At 38.8% G+C, this 18,378-nt stretch overlaps 2 protein-coding genes across 6 annotated transcripts in view; both read left to right on the top strand.

The window, feature by feature from the left end:
* si:ch211-196i2.1 (collagen alpha-1(I) chain) overlaps window positions 1–11,044 on the top strand; it is a 153,864-nt gene extending 142,820 nt beyond the window's left edge. For both annotated transcript variants that reach the window (XM_047371699.1, XM_047371700.1), the window contains 8 exons: window positions 359–376; window positions 861–914; window positions 2,718–2,780; window positions 2,996–3,161; window positions 5,100–5,209; window positions 5,519–5,599; window positions 7,111–7,293; window positions 10,151–11,044. In XM_047371699.1, the coding sequence (XP_047227655.1) occupies window positions 359–376; window positions 861–914; window positions 2,718–2,780; window positions 2,996–3,161; window positions 5,100–5,209; window positions 5,519–5,599; window positions 7,111–7,293; window positions 10,151–10,300 (825 nt within the window). In that variant the 3' untranslated portion in view covers window positions 10,301–11,044. The remainder of the gene's footprint in view (window positions 1–358; window positions 377–860; window positions 915–2,717; window positions 2,781–2,995; window positions 3,162–5,099; window positions 5,210–5,518; window positions 5,600–7,110; window positions 7,294–10,150) is intronic.
* A 1,133-nt stretch (window positions 11,045–12,177) lies between these two features.
* man1b1a (mannosidase, alpha, class 1B, member 1a) overlaps window positions 12,178–18,378 on the top strand; it is a 35,903-nt gene continuing 29,702 nt past the window's right edge. For 2 of the 4 annotated variants that reach the window (XM_047371703.1, XM_047371702.1), the window contains exons 1-2: window positions 12,178–12,468; window positions 16,842–16,979. In XM_047371703.1, the coding sequence (XP_047227659.1) occupies window positions 16,878–16,979 (102 nt within the window). In that variant the 5' untranslated portion in view covers window positions 12,178–12,468; window positions 16,842–16,877. The remainder of the gene's footprint in view (window positions 12,469–16,841; window positions 16,980–18,378) is intronic. The other 2 variants (XR_007039191.1, XM_047371701.1) reach the window with 1 other exon arrangement.

Genomic DNA, 18,378 nt, shown 5'->3' with positions numbered 1-18,378 from the left:
ACTGGGTTAATAAATGTTTGCTAAATGTTAGAGTACAGAGTGCCTTTTCCACATCTTTAACCTGTCTTCAACATAAGTATTAATAACAGAATGTACAAAATGTTTGTTGTCTTTTGGTTCATGCTGTCATATTGCGTGACTATATAGTTTGATTAAAAGCTCTTTTAAAATCTTTATGTTTTATAATCACCTATCGTGGAGACAGTTATCAGCCAACTAAAATTTAAATTCAAGCGTTATTTCACAGCTGGATGTGGTTGTTTGATTCCTAGTGGAGCAGAAAATCCGTCATAACTTTAACGTTGCCTAAGTTAAATCACATAAATGTGTTCTTTCTTGTTCTCTTTCCTTTTTTCAGGGGTTGTTTGGAATAAAGGTATGATGTCATCAACACAAACACTCATCTCATGTCACGTCTAACACTCTTTAGCTCATGGCTCTTTGATGGATATCTAACGCTAAATCAAAATTTTGTTGAAGAAGTCTGATTTCAGGTTGGCATTACACTATAATGCCACTTATTCATATTTACATTTTCATGTCAGGACTTTTTATAAAAATTGTCTAATGGTTTTAAGCAGGGAGTAAGCTTAAGAGGTACCACTGTTGGTGCCCGTCCTGGCACCAACAACCATGCCACGTTCAAAGTCGCTTAAATCACCTTTCTTCCCCATTCTGATGCTCGGTTTGAACTGCAGTCGATCGTCTTGACCATGTCTATATGCCTAAATGCATTGAGTTGCTGCCTTGTGATTGGCTGATTAGAAATTTGCATTAACGAGCAGTTGGACAGGTGTAGCTAATAATGTGGCCAGTGAGTGTAAATCACAATTTGTTGATTACCTTTATTGTCCTGGCAGGGTTTGAAGGGCTACCAAGGTTCTCCTGGACTGCCTGGAAGGAGAGGGCTCCCAGTAAGTTAACAAACCTCTGAAATAAAGTCTGCCTGATTAAAGGTTTGTTATGGTTGAGTTAAGCATTTAAACTGCAAAACATGTAGATCCACAATGAGAGCGCTTAGAGGCGGGGTTTCTAATCGGCTCGAAACAATTATTAAAAGTATTTTAGGTCTGGATATTATTCAATAAGGCAAGTATGGAAAAATATTAGTATTCCTAAACCTTATTTCACATCCATCATATCTGACATTCATTCACAGTATACATTTGTATTTATGATTATTTTATACTTATTGTATTTAGATATACTAGAGGAACTGAGGACTCTGGAAATCTGATACTGGAAAATAATAAAAAAAGTGTAGGAACCCTCTAGAACTACACAAACATGATCATTGAAAGATCCCGGCAAATACATTTGCAGATAAAAACAGCTTAGCACCAAGCAGCAATGGTCTAATTTTATGTAAATCAGTAAATTATTTAATTTGCAACAAGGTGCAACGCCTCAAAGAGGCTCCAACAGTAAGAGCACCCGCTTACATCTAGTCATCCCTCGCCATGATGTACAATGTATGCCCCATGCATCATTGTACGGTTCTTCAGCAACTGCCGTGTAATACATTGCTCAACCCATGAAACCGTTACATTTGCCTCCTAGTGCTCATTCTAGATGTTCCATCTCTTTATAAATTAAATAGTCTACATCCCCATCGTTGGTCTACATGTGAACTTCATCTAAATAGGACTGTTCATTCTGGGCACTGAACATTATTTTTCAGGATATTTAACAATTTTAAGAAAGGAAATGTTTAAATGTTAGATAGACCGGCGGGTTTTTGTCTTGCAGTTTCTATCTTGAAAAGCTGGATAAATTTATAAATAATCATTTATAAATTTTTAAATCATTGCATTTTAAGGAAATATGAGTTTAAATCACATTAAAACGTTTTTCTCCTTGACTTCATGCTAAGTTATTATTTAAACTTTTTCCCATATGAATATACAGGTCCTTCTCAAAATATTAGCATATTGTGATAAAGTTCATTATTTTCCATAATGTCATGATGAAAATTTAACATTCATATATTTTAGATTCATTGCACACTAACTGAAATATTTCAGGTCTTTTATTGTCTTAATATGGATGATTTTGGCATACAGCTCATGAAAACCCAAAATTCCTATCTCACAAAAGTAGCATATTTCATCCGACCAATAAAAGAAAAGTGTTTTTTCTACAAAAAACGTCAACCTTCAAATAATCATGTACAGTTATGCACTCAATACTTGGTCAGGAATCCTTTGGCAGAAATGACTGCTTCAATGCGGCGTGGCATGGAGGCAATCAGCCTGTGGCACTGCTGAGGTCTTATGGAGGCCCAGGATGCTTCGATAGCGGCCTTTAGCTCATCCAGAGTGTTGGGTCTTGAGTCTCTCAACGTTCTCTTCACCATATCCCACAGATTCTCTATGGGGTTCAGGTCAGGAGAGTTGGCAGGCCAATTGTGCACAGTGATACCATGGTCAGTAAACCATTTACCAGTGGTTTTGGCACTGTGAGCAGGTGCCAGGTCGTGCTGAAAAATGGAATCTTCATCTCCATAAAGCTTTTCAGCAGATGGAAGCATGAAGTGCTCCAAAATCAGTTAGTGTGCAATGAATCTAAAATATATGAATGTTAAATTTTCATCATGACATTATGGAAAATAATGAACTTTATCACAATATGCTAATATTTTGAGAAGGACCTGTAATTTGATATTTTATTACTATTTGATTAAAGATGTAGTCATATGTCTCAACCTTCTGTTTTAGGGTCCACCTGGTGCTCCTGGTGCTCCAGGAAAGTCACTGAACATGACTTTGGCTCAGCTCAAGGCAATAAACATTTTATTTTTTACATGTGATCATTATAGCTGTCTAGTCAAGGTTTTGGTTTTGCCTTTAAAGCATTGTCTGTCCAAAACATTCATCTTCCACAGGCCTCTGATGAAAGATGTAACACAAACTCAAATCTCTGCCATGGGCAGTTTTAAAATATCTTTTAAATCTAAATATCTTAATCTTCTATAACTTTTCTCTCCCATGTCCAGGGCCTGATGTATCTGTCCGACAAACCTAACTTCTCCCTGATACAGACGCTGCTGGACTCTCTGCAGCAGGAGCTTCAGCTGCTGTTGGATCCTCCTGATGGAAGCAAGGAGCATCCGGCCACCACCTGTCTGGAACTCTGGCTTTGTCACCCTGAATACAGAAGTGGTGAGAACCTGTCAGATAATAGGGATACTATCGTGTAATAGCTAGTTTTGAGCAGGGGATACAATGCATTTTAATATTTGGTTCTTGCCTATTTAATTTGCCTCATTTTGCTCTGAAGCTAACTTTAAGTTAAAAGGCTACATCTGCTCAGAAGGTTTTGGTTTAAAAACCGCTTTAACTATTTAAGCTAATTTTGCTCCTTAAAACATGAAAATTTCCATGCATTCAACTTTTTTTCGATACAACCTTTAGTTTTTACACAGTGACTGTTTGACACTTAAATCCTTTAGGTTTCCACTCTGTTCCCTTGAAATTGGGGGGAATTACCATAGCAACCAGTGACTCATTTCTTATGTCTATGGTTTTTTATTTAGTCTTTTTTTCTTTCTTGTGCTATTAAACCAAATCTAAACTGTAAAATGTATTCTAAATAACTATTTGTGTGATGTCTCATTTGAACATATCAAATTAGTAAGAAGAATTTAGAGAAGGTGCATAACCGTATAAAGATGCACGGCAGGCGGTGTTCTTTGAGAAGGAGCCTAGGCGATGAAGTAGCTAGCCAGCCGCGGTTTTCAGTTGACCTACAGCAATACTACGACTACTTATTTTTTTTGCCAATGTCTGTCCCCTTGATACCAGAACAGCTTATTTAATTACAGCTACAAGTACATATGTAGCATGTAAACCCATAGGTTAGAGACTGCTGTCTCCATAGCAACTTCTCTGAATTCAACTGGTCTTACTAGCGGGCCTGCAGCTAATTTTCCAATGAAATGCGATTGGTCTGTTGCAAAACTATATCCTGACACTTTGGTGAATATGTGATTAAAACCTGAAACGGTAATGGAATTGGAGACTACCACCACACACAGGTCTTTACAGCTGTTGGTTACCATGGAAGCTGAACGCAGGCTGGTGGCTAGACCAGGAGATCAAGTAGTCAGATTTCTTAGTCAAGTTCGTCTGCCTCCTGCTAAGATCTGTTTGATCTCCTGCATCTAAAGGACGACTCTACTTCATCAGGGTCATCCGTACAAGATATTTCATTAAATTGTTTTCAAACAATACCGGTTTTACATACACTTTCTCCCTTAATAGGTCTTTTTATTCTCATGACTATTTAAATTGTAGATTCTCACCAAAGGCAGCAAAACTATGAATGAACACACATGGAATTATACAGTACACAAAAAGTGTTAAATAACTCTAAACATTTTTATATTTTAGATTCTTCCAAATAGCCACCCTTTGCTCTGATTACTGCTTTACTCTCTTAGCATTCTCTCCATGAGCTTCATGAGGTGGTCGCCTGAAATGGTTTTCCAAAGAAAGAACAGAGGTTCATTAATATTTCACTCATCACAGCATAGGGCAGCTACTTTAAGGAGTGTTCATTCATTTTGATGCCTTCAGTGAGAATCTACGTACAATGGAAATAGTCATAAACATAAAGAAAACCATTAAATGAGAAAGTGTGTCTAAAACTTTTGGCCGGTATTATGTATATATATTTATGTATATACAAAATTATAGATAATAACTTGTTGCTTGCTAAATCAAAGGCTCTGCAGAATTTTGCATTTCCAGTCCTAAAATATTATCAACAGAGTAACCTGGGAAAATAGACCATACATAAATGCTTCAAAATGATAGTTAGAGTTTATAACAGGTTTCAACCTGATGAGTGAGATTTCTGAGCAATTGCTGCTGTATTACCTTTCAAAATTTCTCATTTTGTTCTATTATAATATCATATAATACAGCTAAAATGGCCTAGAAGGACAAATAAGAAGGAAATATCATAGTATATATAATATGTTATCATGCTTGAGTGGGTGTTGTTGCTCATTTCATCTGTTACTGTCAGCAGTGAATGCGATCCTTTCACCGTTGCTGATCTCTCTGAGCTCCAGATGCACTTTTTCTCCTCTGCAGGAATGTATTACATCGACCCCAACCAGGGGAGTTCAGCCGACGCTCTGCTGGCCTACTGTATCTTCACCTCCTCATCAATACAGACCTGCCTTCACCCCGAACACTCTCAGGTATAAAGTCACGACCCGAGGAGAGCTGCAGGAAATACATGACGTCTCTGCTGACCTGAAGGAGCTTTGTTGTAGCCTCTCGGGCGCCGCTTTAATGACTTGTAGCAGGAATATACTTTTGTTGCAATGTCTGAGGCTTTGAAAGTGATGATTTGAGGGGAAGGTCGATGTTTTTTGAAGGCTCAGTACACACTAGCACATTTTCTGCATGTCTGTAAATAAAAAGACAACAAAATACTTACTCTCTGTTCTCTGTTAGAAATGTACGAATGTCACTGCATGAAGCTCAGGACTGTTTATTTTCTGCAGCTGCCGATGAAAGCTTGGATGGAGGAATCAGCAGAAGATGACTCGTTTCAGTGGCTTAGCCGGCTGGATCAGGGTCATCAGGTGAGATTTAACTTTAGAATAACGCTACAGCATGTGGGCATTTGTTTAGAGTTATTTTGACAAAACAGTGCTTTCTATTGTGTCACTGGAGTATAGACCTTTGAGAACCACATTTTAGCATAGGCTGAAAAGCCACAAAACAAAAAGAAAGTATGCTTATTTTGTTTTGCCTCCTAATGACGCAGGTATTCATCTACACTACCGGCCAACAGTTTAAGAACCACTTTCTCATTTAATGGTTTTCTTTGTTTATGACTATTAACATTGTACGTAGATTCTCACTAAAGGCATCAAAACTGTGAATGAACACATATGAAATTATGTAGCAAACAAAGAATTGTGAAAGAACTTTAAATATGTTTTGTATGTTAGATTTCGTATAGTAGCCGCCCTTTGCTGTGAAGATTGAAATATTAACCTTTGGCCGTCTCTCAATGAACCTCTGGGAGGTTCTTTCAAGACTCTTTGGAAAACCATTTCAGGTGACCACCTCATGAAACTCACGGAGAGAAAGCAGTAATCAGAGCAAAGGAAGACTATTTAGAAGAATCTAAAATATAAAATGTTTAGAGTTATTTCACACTTTTTGTGTACTATATAATTTCCTGTGTGTTCATTCATACTTTTGCTGCCTTTGGTGAGAATCTACAATTTAAATAGTCATGAGAATAAAAAGACCCATTAAGTGAGAAAATGAATCTCAAACTTTTGACCGGTAGTGTATATTTCATTCATTATTTTTGTTTTTAATTAGGTAATAGTTATAAACCTTTAACAAAAACACAGAATATGTTTATTTATCAGTCTGTTCAGAAGAACATGCTGAAAGTCTCCTAAACTTTATTAATGTTTCTTTGGTGAAAAAGTCTGAAGTTCCACTGTGATGATAGTAGGATGGAGCTCTTGATTTACTGGTCCATGTACGCTATGACCCTCTTATGGTGATGAGATATGGACCAGGACAAAAAAAGAACAAGATCCCAGATACTAGCAGCTAAAATGAGTCTCCTTCGTAGCGTGGCCGGGCTTAGAGCCAGGATAAGGACCTCCATCATCCAGGGAGACACGGAGAAGAGCCACTGCTCCTCCGCATCGAAAGGAGTCAGTTGAGTTGAGAAACTATCATGGAACATTTCCTTTGGAGTACTCAGAACTCTCTGGAGGCACAGTATATCCCTTCTGGCCTGGAAACACCTTGATATCTTCCAGAATCACCTGGAGGGTGATACCTGGAGAAGGATGCCTGGGTGTCTCTCCTGGACCTTCTACCCCGTGACCCAATTACTTTCTTTTAAATCAACCAGCTTCTAAGTTTGACTGTCAGCAAGGGAAAAGAAAGAAATGTTGACTTCCAACTTAACGGATGAGCCAAACGATGTGAAACAGCTGCACCTCTATCAATAAATATTAAACAATCCAAAATCACAGCAAACACATAACAGTTTTTACTTTCTGGATGTACAATAAACGTTTTAGCTGCTAATTATTAACACTGATGACATGTTTGTTAGTTTTCTTATCCAGGTACTAGTGTGGTTCAGATGCGTTTCCTAAGGTTGCACAGTATCACCGCTGTACAGAAGGTGACCTACTCCTGTCATCCAGGACATCGTCTGGGTCAGAAAGAAAGATCCGTGAAATTCCTCATGGATTCAAGGAAGCAAAGCTACCTCGGAGAGCTGAATGATTGCGTGGTAGGTGAAAAGAGGAAAAATGTTTTGGATCTGCTTTCTGAAGTAGTAAAAGCTCAGATGTCTTGTTATGTTAAGATGTCAAAATATTTTTTATTGAACTCTTAAAAACATGATTCAGTTCTATGTTTTTTGATTCAAGTAGAGATGAAAAGATTAAACAAAAATAATCAGTATAATCAGATATGCTATCAGGATGGGTTTTGCACATAAACATTTAGAAAATGGACCAAACTTTAAACTAATGACCCATTATTCAAGAGTGAACTGGTGAAACATTTGAAGGTCAGGCCTTATTCTTCCCTCAAGGGCAGAATCAAGTTTTCCGCTGTCATGTGGTCAGGCTGTTACACTATCATCTACTTTCAGCAGTCTTTCTGGGAAATAAGCAAATATAAGCCTCTCATCTCATGTTATACTTTACTGTAACAACAGAAAACATGGCTGTAGACTCGGTTCTGAATGCAGCCCGCTAAAACCCACCAAGGAGTCAATTCAAATCCTAGCCTGCAAGAACTTTGCTCTTTCTATCTTTCTTCTTGCATAGTTATCATTAATGTCCGATGGGACTATGATTTAAATTAAATTAAGATATTATTGTGCAGATCATGGCAGGTAAAATACAAACATTTGTGTCTGTGTGTGTTTGTTTTAGTTATTTTATTTTATGTATTTATTCTTATTTATTATTTTTTTAATATCATTTTTATTTGTTTATTTTTATTTATTTATCGATATATAGCTTATTAATGGACATTTTAATGTAAATATGCTATTATCTGTGATTCCAAGGCAGGTTGATAAATATACAAACAAAAAAAGAAAAACACACGACTGTACATAAATTATTAAAACATATTTAATAAGACAGATTTTTGGATATTTTCAAACTTTTTTTTGGTCTTTTGACAATAAATAAAGTATGTTAATATGCAGACATTTTGAGAATTCAATTAAGACACTTTGTTTGAAGAGGGAAGAACATTTAAAGAACTTGTGAAGAACCCAAACATTACCTGCGATGGTGCCAAACATTTGGTAATTCAGGTTGAGGCCGTCTCACTAATTATTCAAAACTACTGTAAGAGAAATTATTTGTCATTTTCATAATTTACTGAACAAATATTATAATAAGTTGATACTATTAACAACCCTAAAATAGAAAACGCTCTTATCAGTTACAGAATTTGCCAATTAGGTGAATTCATAAAAACAGCCTAAAATCGTTTGGACTTGCCAACAGTTGGAGAACAATCTTTTACTAAGACAGATTGTCCCACTTCCTGAATGGACCGATTTCTTGTCAGTATCTCCCTCTAAACATTTTTGAATTAAAGACCATAATAGATTCAGTCATATTTAGTAATTCTGTCCCCATCCTGTGTAAAATAAATATTCAGTCATATAGCAAACCTTGAAGCTGATGGGATTTTAGGACATCCCTTGATCATTTTATCAAATAGAACTGGACATTCCCTCTGGAAGTTAACAACTCCATAAATACCTCATCATCACTGCTACAGGAGACAGGGAACCTAGTGATTAGAGGTCAGAGCATATTTGTCACATAAAACATAAAAAACAGAAGCAACAAATGGGAAATGGCCTAAATTTGTATAGCGCTTTATCTAGTCCAAGGACCCCAAAGCACTTTACATTACAATCAGTCACCCACCCATTTGCACACTGACAGTGGTTGACTACATTGTAGCCACAGCTGCCCTGGGGCACACTGACAGAGGCGAGGCTGCCATACAATCGACGCCACCGGGCCATCTGACCGCCATCAGCAGGCAAGGCAGGTGAAGTGTCTTGCCCAAGGACACAATGACTGAGACAGACAGAACGGGGGTTTGAACCGGCAACCCACTGATTACAGGATGAACTACTACCACCAGAGCCACAGTCGCCTAAATAATCCTCAGCAAAATATTAAACATTTGTTTGGGTGTTCGTCTTTAAATCCAGGTGATCAATCACATGAGGTCAACTCAACATTATAAAATAGGAATTTGAAAGGCATTATCAATTGAAAAAAACATATTTCATCATAAATTTTCATAACAGGGATAAAGTAGGTCTGGGATTGGCAAACTATTTAAAGGGTAAAATGTCATGATGCACTAGTGATTGTTTTCTTTTTTGTTTTCTGATCATTTCTGGGTTTATTATTGTTAGTTTGGTGTTGCCATATTCAGTTTATTCTCTGTGTTGCTCTTTATTGTTGTTGGGGTCTTGCCATATTGGTTCATTACCGTTTGTTTAGTGCTCATCTTTTTCCGTTGGTTTGTAGTTCCTTTTGTGTTCTGGTTCCGCTCCCTCTGTGTTCTCTGTGGTTATTAGTGTCCTTCCCTTAGCTATTCAGCATTCCCCTGGTTAGACTCACCCGTTTTCGGTCACTAATCACCCCTCCTCTTTATTTAATCTCCTTGGTTTTCAATTCATCATTCTGATCCCTGATTCCTGACTGCGCTTTGGCCCAACCTCACAATCCGTGACATAGAAAAAGAAAAACCGCTCCACAGCAGAACCGGTTCAGAATCCACAACATCTCACTTTTAAAGCTAAAAACACAATATCATACATCAAATCAAGTAAAGCAACACAAGTCTTATAATAAAAAATATTTCTGGAAGAAAATTAACGAAAGAACTTGACCTGCTTTGGTTTGGTGTGCAACTAGGAACTGAGAATTTTAATTTTAATTATGAGAAGGAAATAATAAAATCTAAATGTTTTGACTGAACTTGCACAACGCCGAAGAGTAAATAAGCATGAAAATGACACTGGACCTAAGGAATATTAGATGTTCTACCACTTATATTTAAAGGAGAATAATGTTCTCTTTTCTGCATGACAGCCTGGAGAGGAGACCGTTTCTGGTTCTCTAGAGTCCATGTATGAGTTTGAGGACCTCCAGCTGCTTCCCCTGAGAGACGTGGCGGTGATGGGAGGCAGAAACTTCACGCACCAGTTTAGCTTCACCGTCGGGCCTGTGTGTTTCAGCTAGAGGCAGTGGAAACCTGTGCTGTTCCAGACCACTTGTAAATCCAACAGGAACATCTTTCTTTGAATCATGGAGACAGAGAGGACTTTTAGAAAAACATCTTTCCCCAATTTGGGGATTGGATCTCTGAGTTTAAGTGACTTCGTAGGGATGAATCTGAAAGGGCACAGGTGTTGTTTTTAATGGAGAAGTCATTTTTGTTTGAGACATTTATCTGGTTTAAAATAAATTAAATATGTTTGTTTTTATTGTTGATATGCAACATTTTTTACAGTTTGAATTGTGCTGTTTACAAGGGGATTCTTTTATAGGCTGATTAATGTGTATATAAAAGTCTTGAGCGACCTTCTACCAGCCCGCTTCTGTCTCAATAAAACCACTGGAAGTGAACCCAGTTTATCATTTTAACTAAAGGTGCTGATCAGGTTTTGCTAGAAAGACAAACATTTATTTAAAGCTCATTCAGACAAAGATGCAAACGTCATCATTTGCATACTTGGTGCTAGCTGTTTACTATCTGTTCTTGATTTAAAAAGATGCAAAGCATGTCTTACATTTTGATTCTGTATTGTGTATATATATTTTTTTTACATCTCAGGTATGAAACATACAGGCACTTCATCTGCTGTTGCCCCAGCATGTTTTTTTTTTTTACAGTTTGTTGTCAAATCTTTGAATCTAAATTTAATAAATAATTGAACTTAAAAACACACAAATATAAAAAATAAACCATTTCTTGTTCCAGGCTTCCTTGCCTCCTGTCTTCCCTCTTTTATTCAGCTCTTTAGACCCTCCAGACTTCCTACTGTTGAACTGTGTGTGTTAACAATAAACATTTCTACAAAATCAAAAATATTTTTGATGGCATTTATTAAAGAAGAAATGACCTCATCAGGGGGTCATAATGACTTATAGTCCTGTACAAAAACAAGGCTCTTATACTCAAAATAAGTAAATTTTTTGCTTCCAAATATCTGATATTTTGTTGTTTATTTTTGTCAGGTGACAAATATCCAGCTTTCTCAGCATCTTTTGGTACTTTTGTGTCTCCAGCTAAAACATATGAAAATTTATTACAGAACAGATCAAAATTTAAGGCCAAAAATTGCCAGCGATGCATGATGTTCAGTTCAATGGACAGAGTATTTAACAGTTATAGCTCTTAGTTCATTGACAGTACTTGTTGTTTTCTTACCTGGAAGGATGTTATGTAATAAGATTGGTGACATTTGGCCATTAGGTAGCAGAGGTGACTGACATCCTAATATACCTTCTTTCTCTTATTAGAAAATTATTTAAATTATTCATAACATGAAACAAAAACAATCAGTATCTCAGAATAGTTGAATGTTAAATGGGAATACCTAGAAAAAAGAGGACTTTTAACACAGAAATGTGAGCCTACTAAAAAGTATACCCATGTTTGCTGGCCAATACAAATACTATGGCGATTAAAGCGGGTATTGGTACCATTGGCAGTGTGGGCAAGTTCCAAGTCCTGCTGGAAAATGACATCAGCATCTCTATAAAGCTTGTCGGCAGCAGGAAGCATGGGATGCTCTACAAGTTCCTGATAGATGGTTGTGGACGTAATAAAACCCAGAGGACCAACATAGACTCTGTGCCCAGGAATAAGTAGACATATTTATTTTTTAATCAGTTGCGTTTGAGTTATAGCCTATAACAGCCGTGGAAAATGTTAAGGATTGGGATAAATTTCCTAAAATGTAAACCAATAATTTGAATTATATTACAAGGAGAGAATAAAAACTAAGTATAATCCAGTAAAAAGGAAAAATCGACATTTTCGGGGCAGTTTTTTGCAGAAACTGTGGTTCTGAAAGGGTTAACGTCCTTCCGGCATGTGCGTCACGTGACACTGTACGTCGTCACCGGTTGGTCGTTTTCCGCATTTCTACTGGCCGTTCAATTCTTTAACTTTAGCTCCATTTTCCACCAGTTTAATCTGTTTGTCATCTTATGTAGCAGCTTTTGGTTCATTGTAAAAGCTGAACAGGTCGCCCCTTTGACACGTCTGCGCTTCTGGCCCAGAAACGGTGTTGTTTTTCATGCGGAAACCACTGGAAAAGGCGGGCTAGCCGCTGCTAGCTAACAGCTGTTTGGGTTTCAGCAGAGTAGCGTCACTGTGAGGGAGCCGAGCCGCCTCAAAGGTGAGTGAGAGGGGAGGTAACCGAAGCTTTGCTTGTATTTTATTCAAATTACATAACTAAATAACGGAGGTATCAGCCTTTACAGGATTTAGGTTAGTAGCCCGTGTATTGCATCTGAATTGTAACATAATTTATAATAGTGCTGGTCCTCAGGAGCAACTGCCCTGCATGTTTTAGGTGTTTCCCTTCATACCTGACTTAAATAAATGGGTGTTTAATAGACCTTCTGCTGCACTTGATGGCCTGCTAAGTATGTAATAAAATCGTTTGATTCAGGTGTGTTGGTGCAGAGACACATGTAAAACATAGGTGCTAAAGACCAGCATCAAAAACCACTGGTTTAGAGTATGAGCTGCTGAGCCGTCAATGCAGATGTGGAAGATAGATAGATAAATAGATACTTTATTGTTCTGTAGCATATATATTAGTGCAAAATACACAAAGAATAGAAAGTACAAACATTAGAAGAAAGCATAAAGAGAAAATGACAAATGTAAAGTATAAACCCACGTTAGAGTGAGTAGAGCTGTGCAATTTAAATGGAGAATCAGAAACGGAACAATAGCCCAAAGAACAAGCAGTAGTTTAAACAGTACAAAAAATATAGCAGTGCTAATGGCAACAGTATGTACATGATGATGTAGTGGAATAGGTTGGTGGATTTACAGTGTACAGGTTGAACATAAAAATGATATTTATAGGCCATGTGAATTTACATGTTTGAAGAGTTTCAGTCAGGCTTCAGAGCTCATCATAGCACTGAAACAGCTCTGCTGAAAGTCACTAATGATATTCTTATGGCCTCAGATAATGGACTTATGTCTGTTCTGGTTCTGTTAGATCTCAGTGCTGCATTTGATACAGTCGATCACAATATTCTCTTAGAAAGGCTGGAATATGCTGTAGGGATCAGGGGAACAGCGCTAGGCTGGTTTAAATCTTATTTGTCTGACAGATTCCAGTTTGTTCATGTAAATGATAAATCATCTTTAAATTCCAGGGTTAATTGTGGAGTACCACAGGGTTCAGTACTTGGGCCAATTCTCTTTACTATATATATGCTTCCAATAGGTCAAATTATCAGGCAGCATGGGATACATTTTCACTGTTACGCTGATGATACTCAGCTTTCCTTATCCATAAATCCTGATGAACCCAACCAGTTAGATAGACTACAAGCATGTCTTGAAGATATAAAAACTTGGATGACTCTAAATTTTTTGCTTCTGAATTCAGACAAGACAGAAGTTGTCGTCTTTGAACCAGAGTCTTTAAAAAAGAAACTGCCTAGTCAATCACTTAACCTGGATGGCATTAAATTGACCTCCGGTAGTAAAGTAAAAAAACCTTGGTGTTACTTTTGACCAGGACATGTCATTTAAATCCCATATTAAACAGGTTTCTAGGATTTCCTTCTTTCACCTCCGGAACATTGCCAAAATTAGAAATATCCTATCCAGGAGTGACGCTGAAAAACTAGTCCATGCATTTGTTACTTCAAGGCTGAACTATTGTAATTCGTTACTATCAGGATGTCCACAAAATGCAGTTAAAAGCCTTCAGCTGATTCAAAATGCTGCAGCAAGAGTTCTAATGAAAATTAAAAAGAGAGATCATATTTCTCCTATTTTAACTTCCCTTCATTGGCTCCCTGTTAAATCCAGAATAGAATTTAAAATTCTCCTCCTCACATATAAAGCCCTTAATGATCTAGCTCCATCATACATCAGAGATCTGATTGTTCCATATGTTCCTAACAGAGCACTTTGTTCTCAGACTGCAGGTTTACTGGTGGTTCCTAGAGTCTCTAGAAGTAGAATGGGAGGCAGATCCTTTAGTTATCAGGCTCCTCTCCTGTGGAACCAGCTCCCAGCTTTAGTCCGTGAGGCAGACACCCTGTCTACTTTTAAGTCTAGGCTTAAAACTTTCCTTTTTGATAAAGCTTTTAGTTAGAGTGGCTTAGTTTATCAGGGAGGGAGCCTTCCTCCCTCCCTGTTGGTTGGAGTAAGGGGGAGTCAGGTTTAGCCTAAACCGGCTCAGTTATGGTTGAGGTGCAAACACACCCTCCATTTCTGCTACCTGTATGACCCCTTCTCTTTTCCAATGGTTATAATCAGTCCTATCTCACAAAATTAGCATATTTCATCCGACCAATAAAAGAAAAGTGTTTTTAATACAAAAAACGTCAACCTTCAAATAATCATGTACAGTTATGCACTCAATACTTGGTCGGGAATCCTTTGGCAGAAATGACTGCTTCAATGCGGCGTGGCATGGAGGCAATCAGCCTGTGGCACTGCTGAGGTCTTATGGAGGCCCAGGATGCTTCGATAGCGGCCTTTAGCTCATCCAGAGTGTTGGGTCTTGAGTCTCTCAACGTTCTCTTCACAATATCCCACAGATTCTCTATGGGGTTCAGGTCAGGAGAGTTGGCAGGCCAATTGAACACAGTGATACCATGGTCAGTAAACCATTTACCAGTGGTTTTGGCACTGTGAGCAGGTGCCAGGTCGTGCTGAAAAATGAAATCTTCATCTCCATAAAGCTTTTCAGCAGATGGAAGCATGAAGTGCTCCAAAATCTCCTGATAGCTAGCTGCATTGACCCTGCCCTTGATAAAACACAGTGGACCAACACCAGCAGCTGACACGGCACCCCAGACCATCACTGACTGTGGGTACTTGACACTGGACTTCTGGCATTTTGGCATTTCCTTCTCCCCAGTCTTCCTCCAGACTCTGGCACCTTGATTTCCAAATGACATGCAGAATTTGCTTTCATCCGAAAAAAGTACTTTGGACCACTGAGCAACAGTCCAGTGCTGCTTCTCTGTAGCCCAGGTCAGGCGCTTCAGCCGCTGTTTCTGGTTCGAAAGTGGCTTGACCTGGGGAATGCGGCACCTGTAGCCCATTTCCTGCACACACCTGTACACGGTGGCTCTGGATGTTTCTACTCCAGACTCAGTCCACTGCTTCCGCAGGTCCCCCAAGGTCTGGAATCGGCCCTTCTCCACAATCTTCCTCAGGGTCCGGTCACCTCTTCTCGTTGTGCAGCGTTTTCTGCCACACTTTTTCTTTCCCACAGACTTCCCACTGAGGTGCCTTGATACAGCACTCTGGGAACAGCCTATTTGTTCAGAAATGTCTTTCTGTGTCTTACCCTCTTGCTTGAGGGTGTCAATAGTGGCCTTCTGGACAGCAGTCAGGTCGGCAGTCTTACCCATGATTGAGGTTTTGAGTGATGAACCAGGCTGGGAGTTTTAAAGGCCTCAGGAATCTTTTGCAGGTGTTTAGAGTTAACTCGTTGATTCAGATGATTAGGTTCATAGCTCGTTTAGAGACCCTTTTAATAATATGCTAATTTTGTGAGATAGGAATTTTGGGTTTTCATGAGCTGTATGCCAAAATCATCCGTATTAAGACAATAAAAGACCTGAAATATTTCAGTTAGTGTGCAATGAATCTAAAATATATGAATGTTAAATTTTCATCATGACATTATGGAAAATAATGAACTTTATCACAATATGCTAATATTTTGAGAAGGACCTGTACGTTCCTACCCTCATGAACTTTGGGTCATGACCGAAAGAACGAGATCCCGGATACAAGCGGCTGAAATGAACTTCCTCCGTAGGGTGGCCGGGCACTCCCTTAGAGATAGGGTGAGGAGCTCAGCCATCCGGGAGGAGCTCGGAGTAGAGCCGCTGCTCCTCCACATACCGGATTCCTCCTGGACGCCTTCCTCTGGAGGTGTTCCAGGCACGTCCCACCGGGAGGAGGCCTGGGGGACAGCCCAGGACACGCTGGAGGGACTATGTCTCTTGGCTGGTTTGAGAAAGCCTTGGGCTCCACCCGGAGGAGCTGGAGGAGGTGTCTGGGGAGAGGGACGTCTGCTGAGTCTGCTGCCCCCGCGACCCGGTTCCGGATAAGCGGAAGACGACGAGTACATAAAAATGTATATTTTTTTCAAATACTCAAGGGGATGTTGTGGGCTACAAGTCATAAGGTAGACCGGGTCAGAAATGTGTATTTGAATGGGACAGCTTGGTTTTAAGACAAGGCTGATGGCCATGTGCCAAGGAGGGGTGGTAGATGAACAGGAGGAGTGCAGAATATGAAGCTGTCAGACAGGAGATAGATTGAGATGCTGCGATTGGTTGAGATGGAGGCAGGTGATCCTCTCTGGTGCTCCATGAATGGCAGAGCCAAAGGAAGGAAATGCTGTGAAAAATAATAAGTGCAAGCTTACAGCACAGAGCAGCCATTAAAGCTTTTTTTCATGTGTTGTAAAGTTTCCTAAGCTAGAGATCAGAACCCGGCCACAGAACTCTGTGATCTGTGCATCTCTGATTTTAACTTTTTTGTTGGTAGGTTCTATGTCCTGAGACCGCATCATTTGGACTGAGGATGTACCCGCCTCCCAGGAAGGACTTCATTGCTTTAACCCTCAGTGATCCCCACAGTCACTCCTACAACAACGGCAAACACCGAAGACAATCCTGCTGGAGGGTGAGTGGTTCAGGAACATTCAGACGCCTTTCACACAATGCTGAGATTCACATCTGTCAAGCATTACATGTAAATCTATTTCTAATGTTGTTTAGGGAAACTTAGGACATCATGGAAGCATTTGCTTTATGTTTAATGACCTTGTGTTGTTTATGAAATTATCTACACATTTCTTTAAATATTTATTGCCTACTGTCTCAAGAGCACAAAGACATTTAAAACATAAACCTTCAAAACTGCTAAAGAAATGTTTTCATTGGAAACTTAAGCAAACTAAGAATAAACTAAATGTTTTGCAAGTCAAATGAGAGAAAGTGTGAACAGCAGAATCCAGTAAATCTCATTGAAAGGATCAGACGTGTAATATATTCAGGAAACCTACGGGTCTTATCTGAAAGATTTAGCTGCTTCACATCACAGAATGTGTTTAAGAAGACGGCAGCACAGCAATTGATTTGTTTCAAAAACAGAAACATTCAGAGACTGAGGTTAATCCATTTTATCAGGCACATAATCAAGCATTTGGATGATTACAGAACTGGCAGCTCCTAAACTGATGGACTCTGACATATTTTTGGTTTCACTCAAGAAATGTTGTCCAAAAACCACAGAGTGGTCCTAAAACAGTGATTAGTTAAATCTTTACAGTTTCTGGAGTTTTCTGTCTTTCCAGAGTAAAGCGTTTTAGCAGAAACAGTCATTTCTAAAGTGTCTTTCTTTGCCACAGCTCACATGTTTTCTTTCTCATTGTTCATGGTTTTAAAATGAAGAGGATTTCAGTTTCAACCATGTTGAACTGGTCTAACAGGTCATCACCTGACTTCCCAGTTTAACAGATGGTCTTTATCTGTCAGGCGGTTCAGTTTTTTAGAGTCACACCTCAACAAACATAAGTAACACGACTAATTACCCTGTGCAAACCCACAACGTTCCTTTGTTTCCTGGATAAATATGGAATTGAGGATTACTAAATACTAAAGTATGGGAAAGAAACACAGGACAGAGAAATAACTGTATTCACCAGTTTGTTCCCTTTCCCATTGCCCCTCCATGTGTCATCCATCTAACTACGGCTGAAACTGTCTGATTAATTGTGATTAATCGATTACTGAAATAATCGGAAAAATAGTCAACAGATTAATTAGCAAAATAATCGTTAGTTGCAGCCCTACATCCATGTATCCATCCAAGTCCAGCGGTGGGCAAAGCTAACCCATTTTCTAACTAAATTATTAGCTCCACAACGTTAAACGGTTAAAAAGAAAAGTTGGTGGAAACTAACGGTAACTGCTAAGACTTCTGTCACTCAGTCACCTTCAGTAACTTGAAGGATAACTGAACACTTCATAACAGCAGTTTAAAACTTCCTTCAGCTAGCCGCTGCTGCGTCGCACAAGGA

Source organism: Girardinichthys multiradiatus, chromosome 8, assembly GCF_021462225.1.
Source record: "Girardinichthys multiradiatus isolate DD_20200921_A chromosome 8, DD_fGirMul_XY1, whole genome shotgun sequence".
Taxonomy (NCBI): Eukaryota; Metazoa; Chordata; class Actinopteri; order Cyprinodontiformes; family Goodeidae; genus Girardinichthys; species Girardinichthys multiradiatus.
The sequence above is the reverse complement of the archived record's forward strand: the minus strand, read 5'-3'. Positions and strand labels throughout refer to the sequence as shown.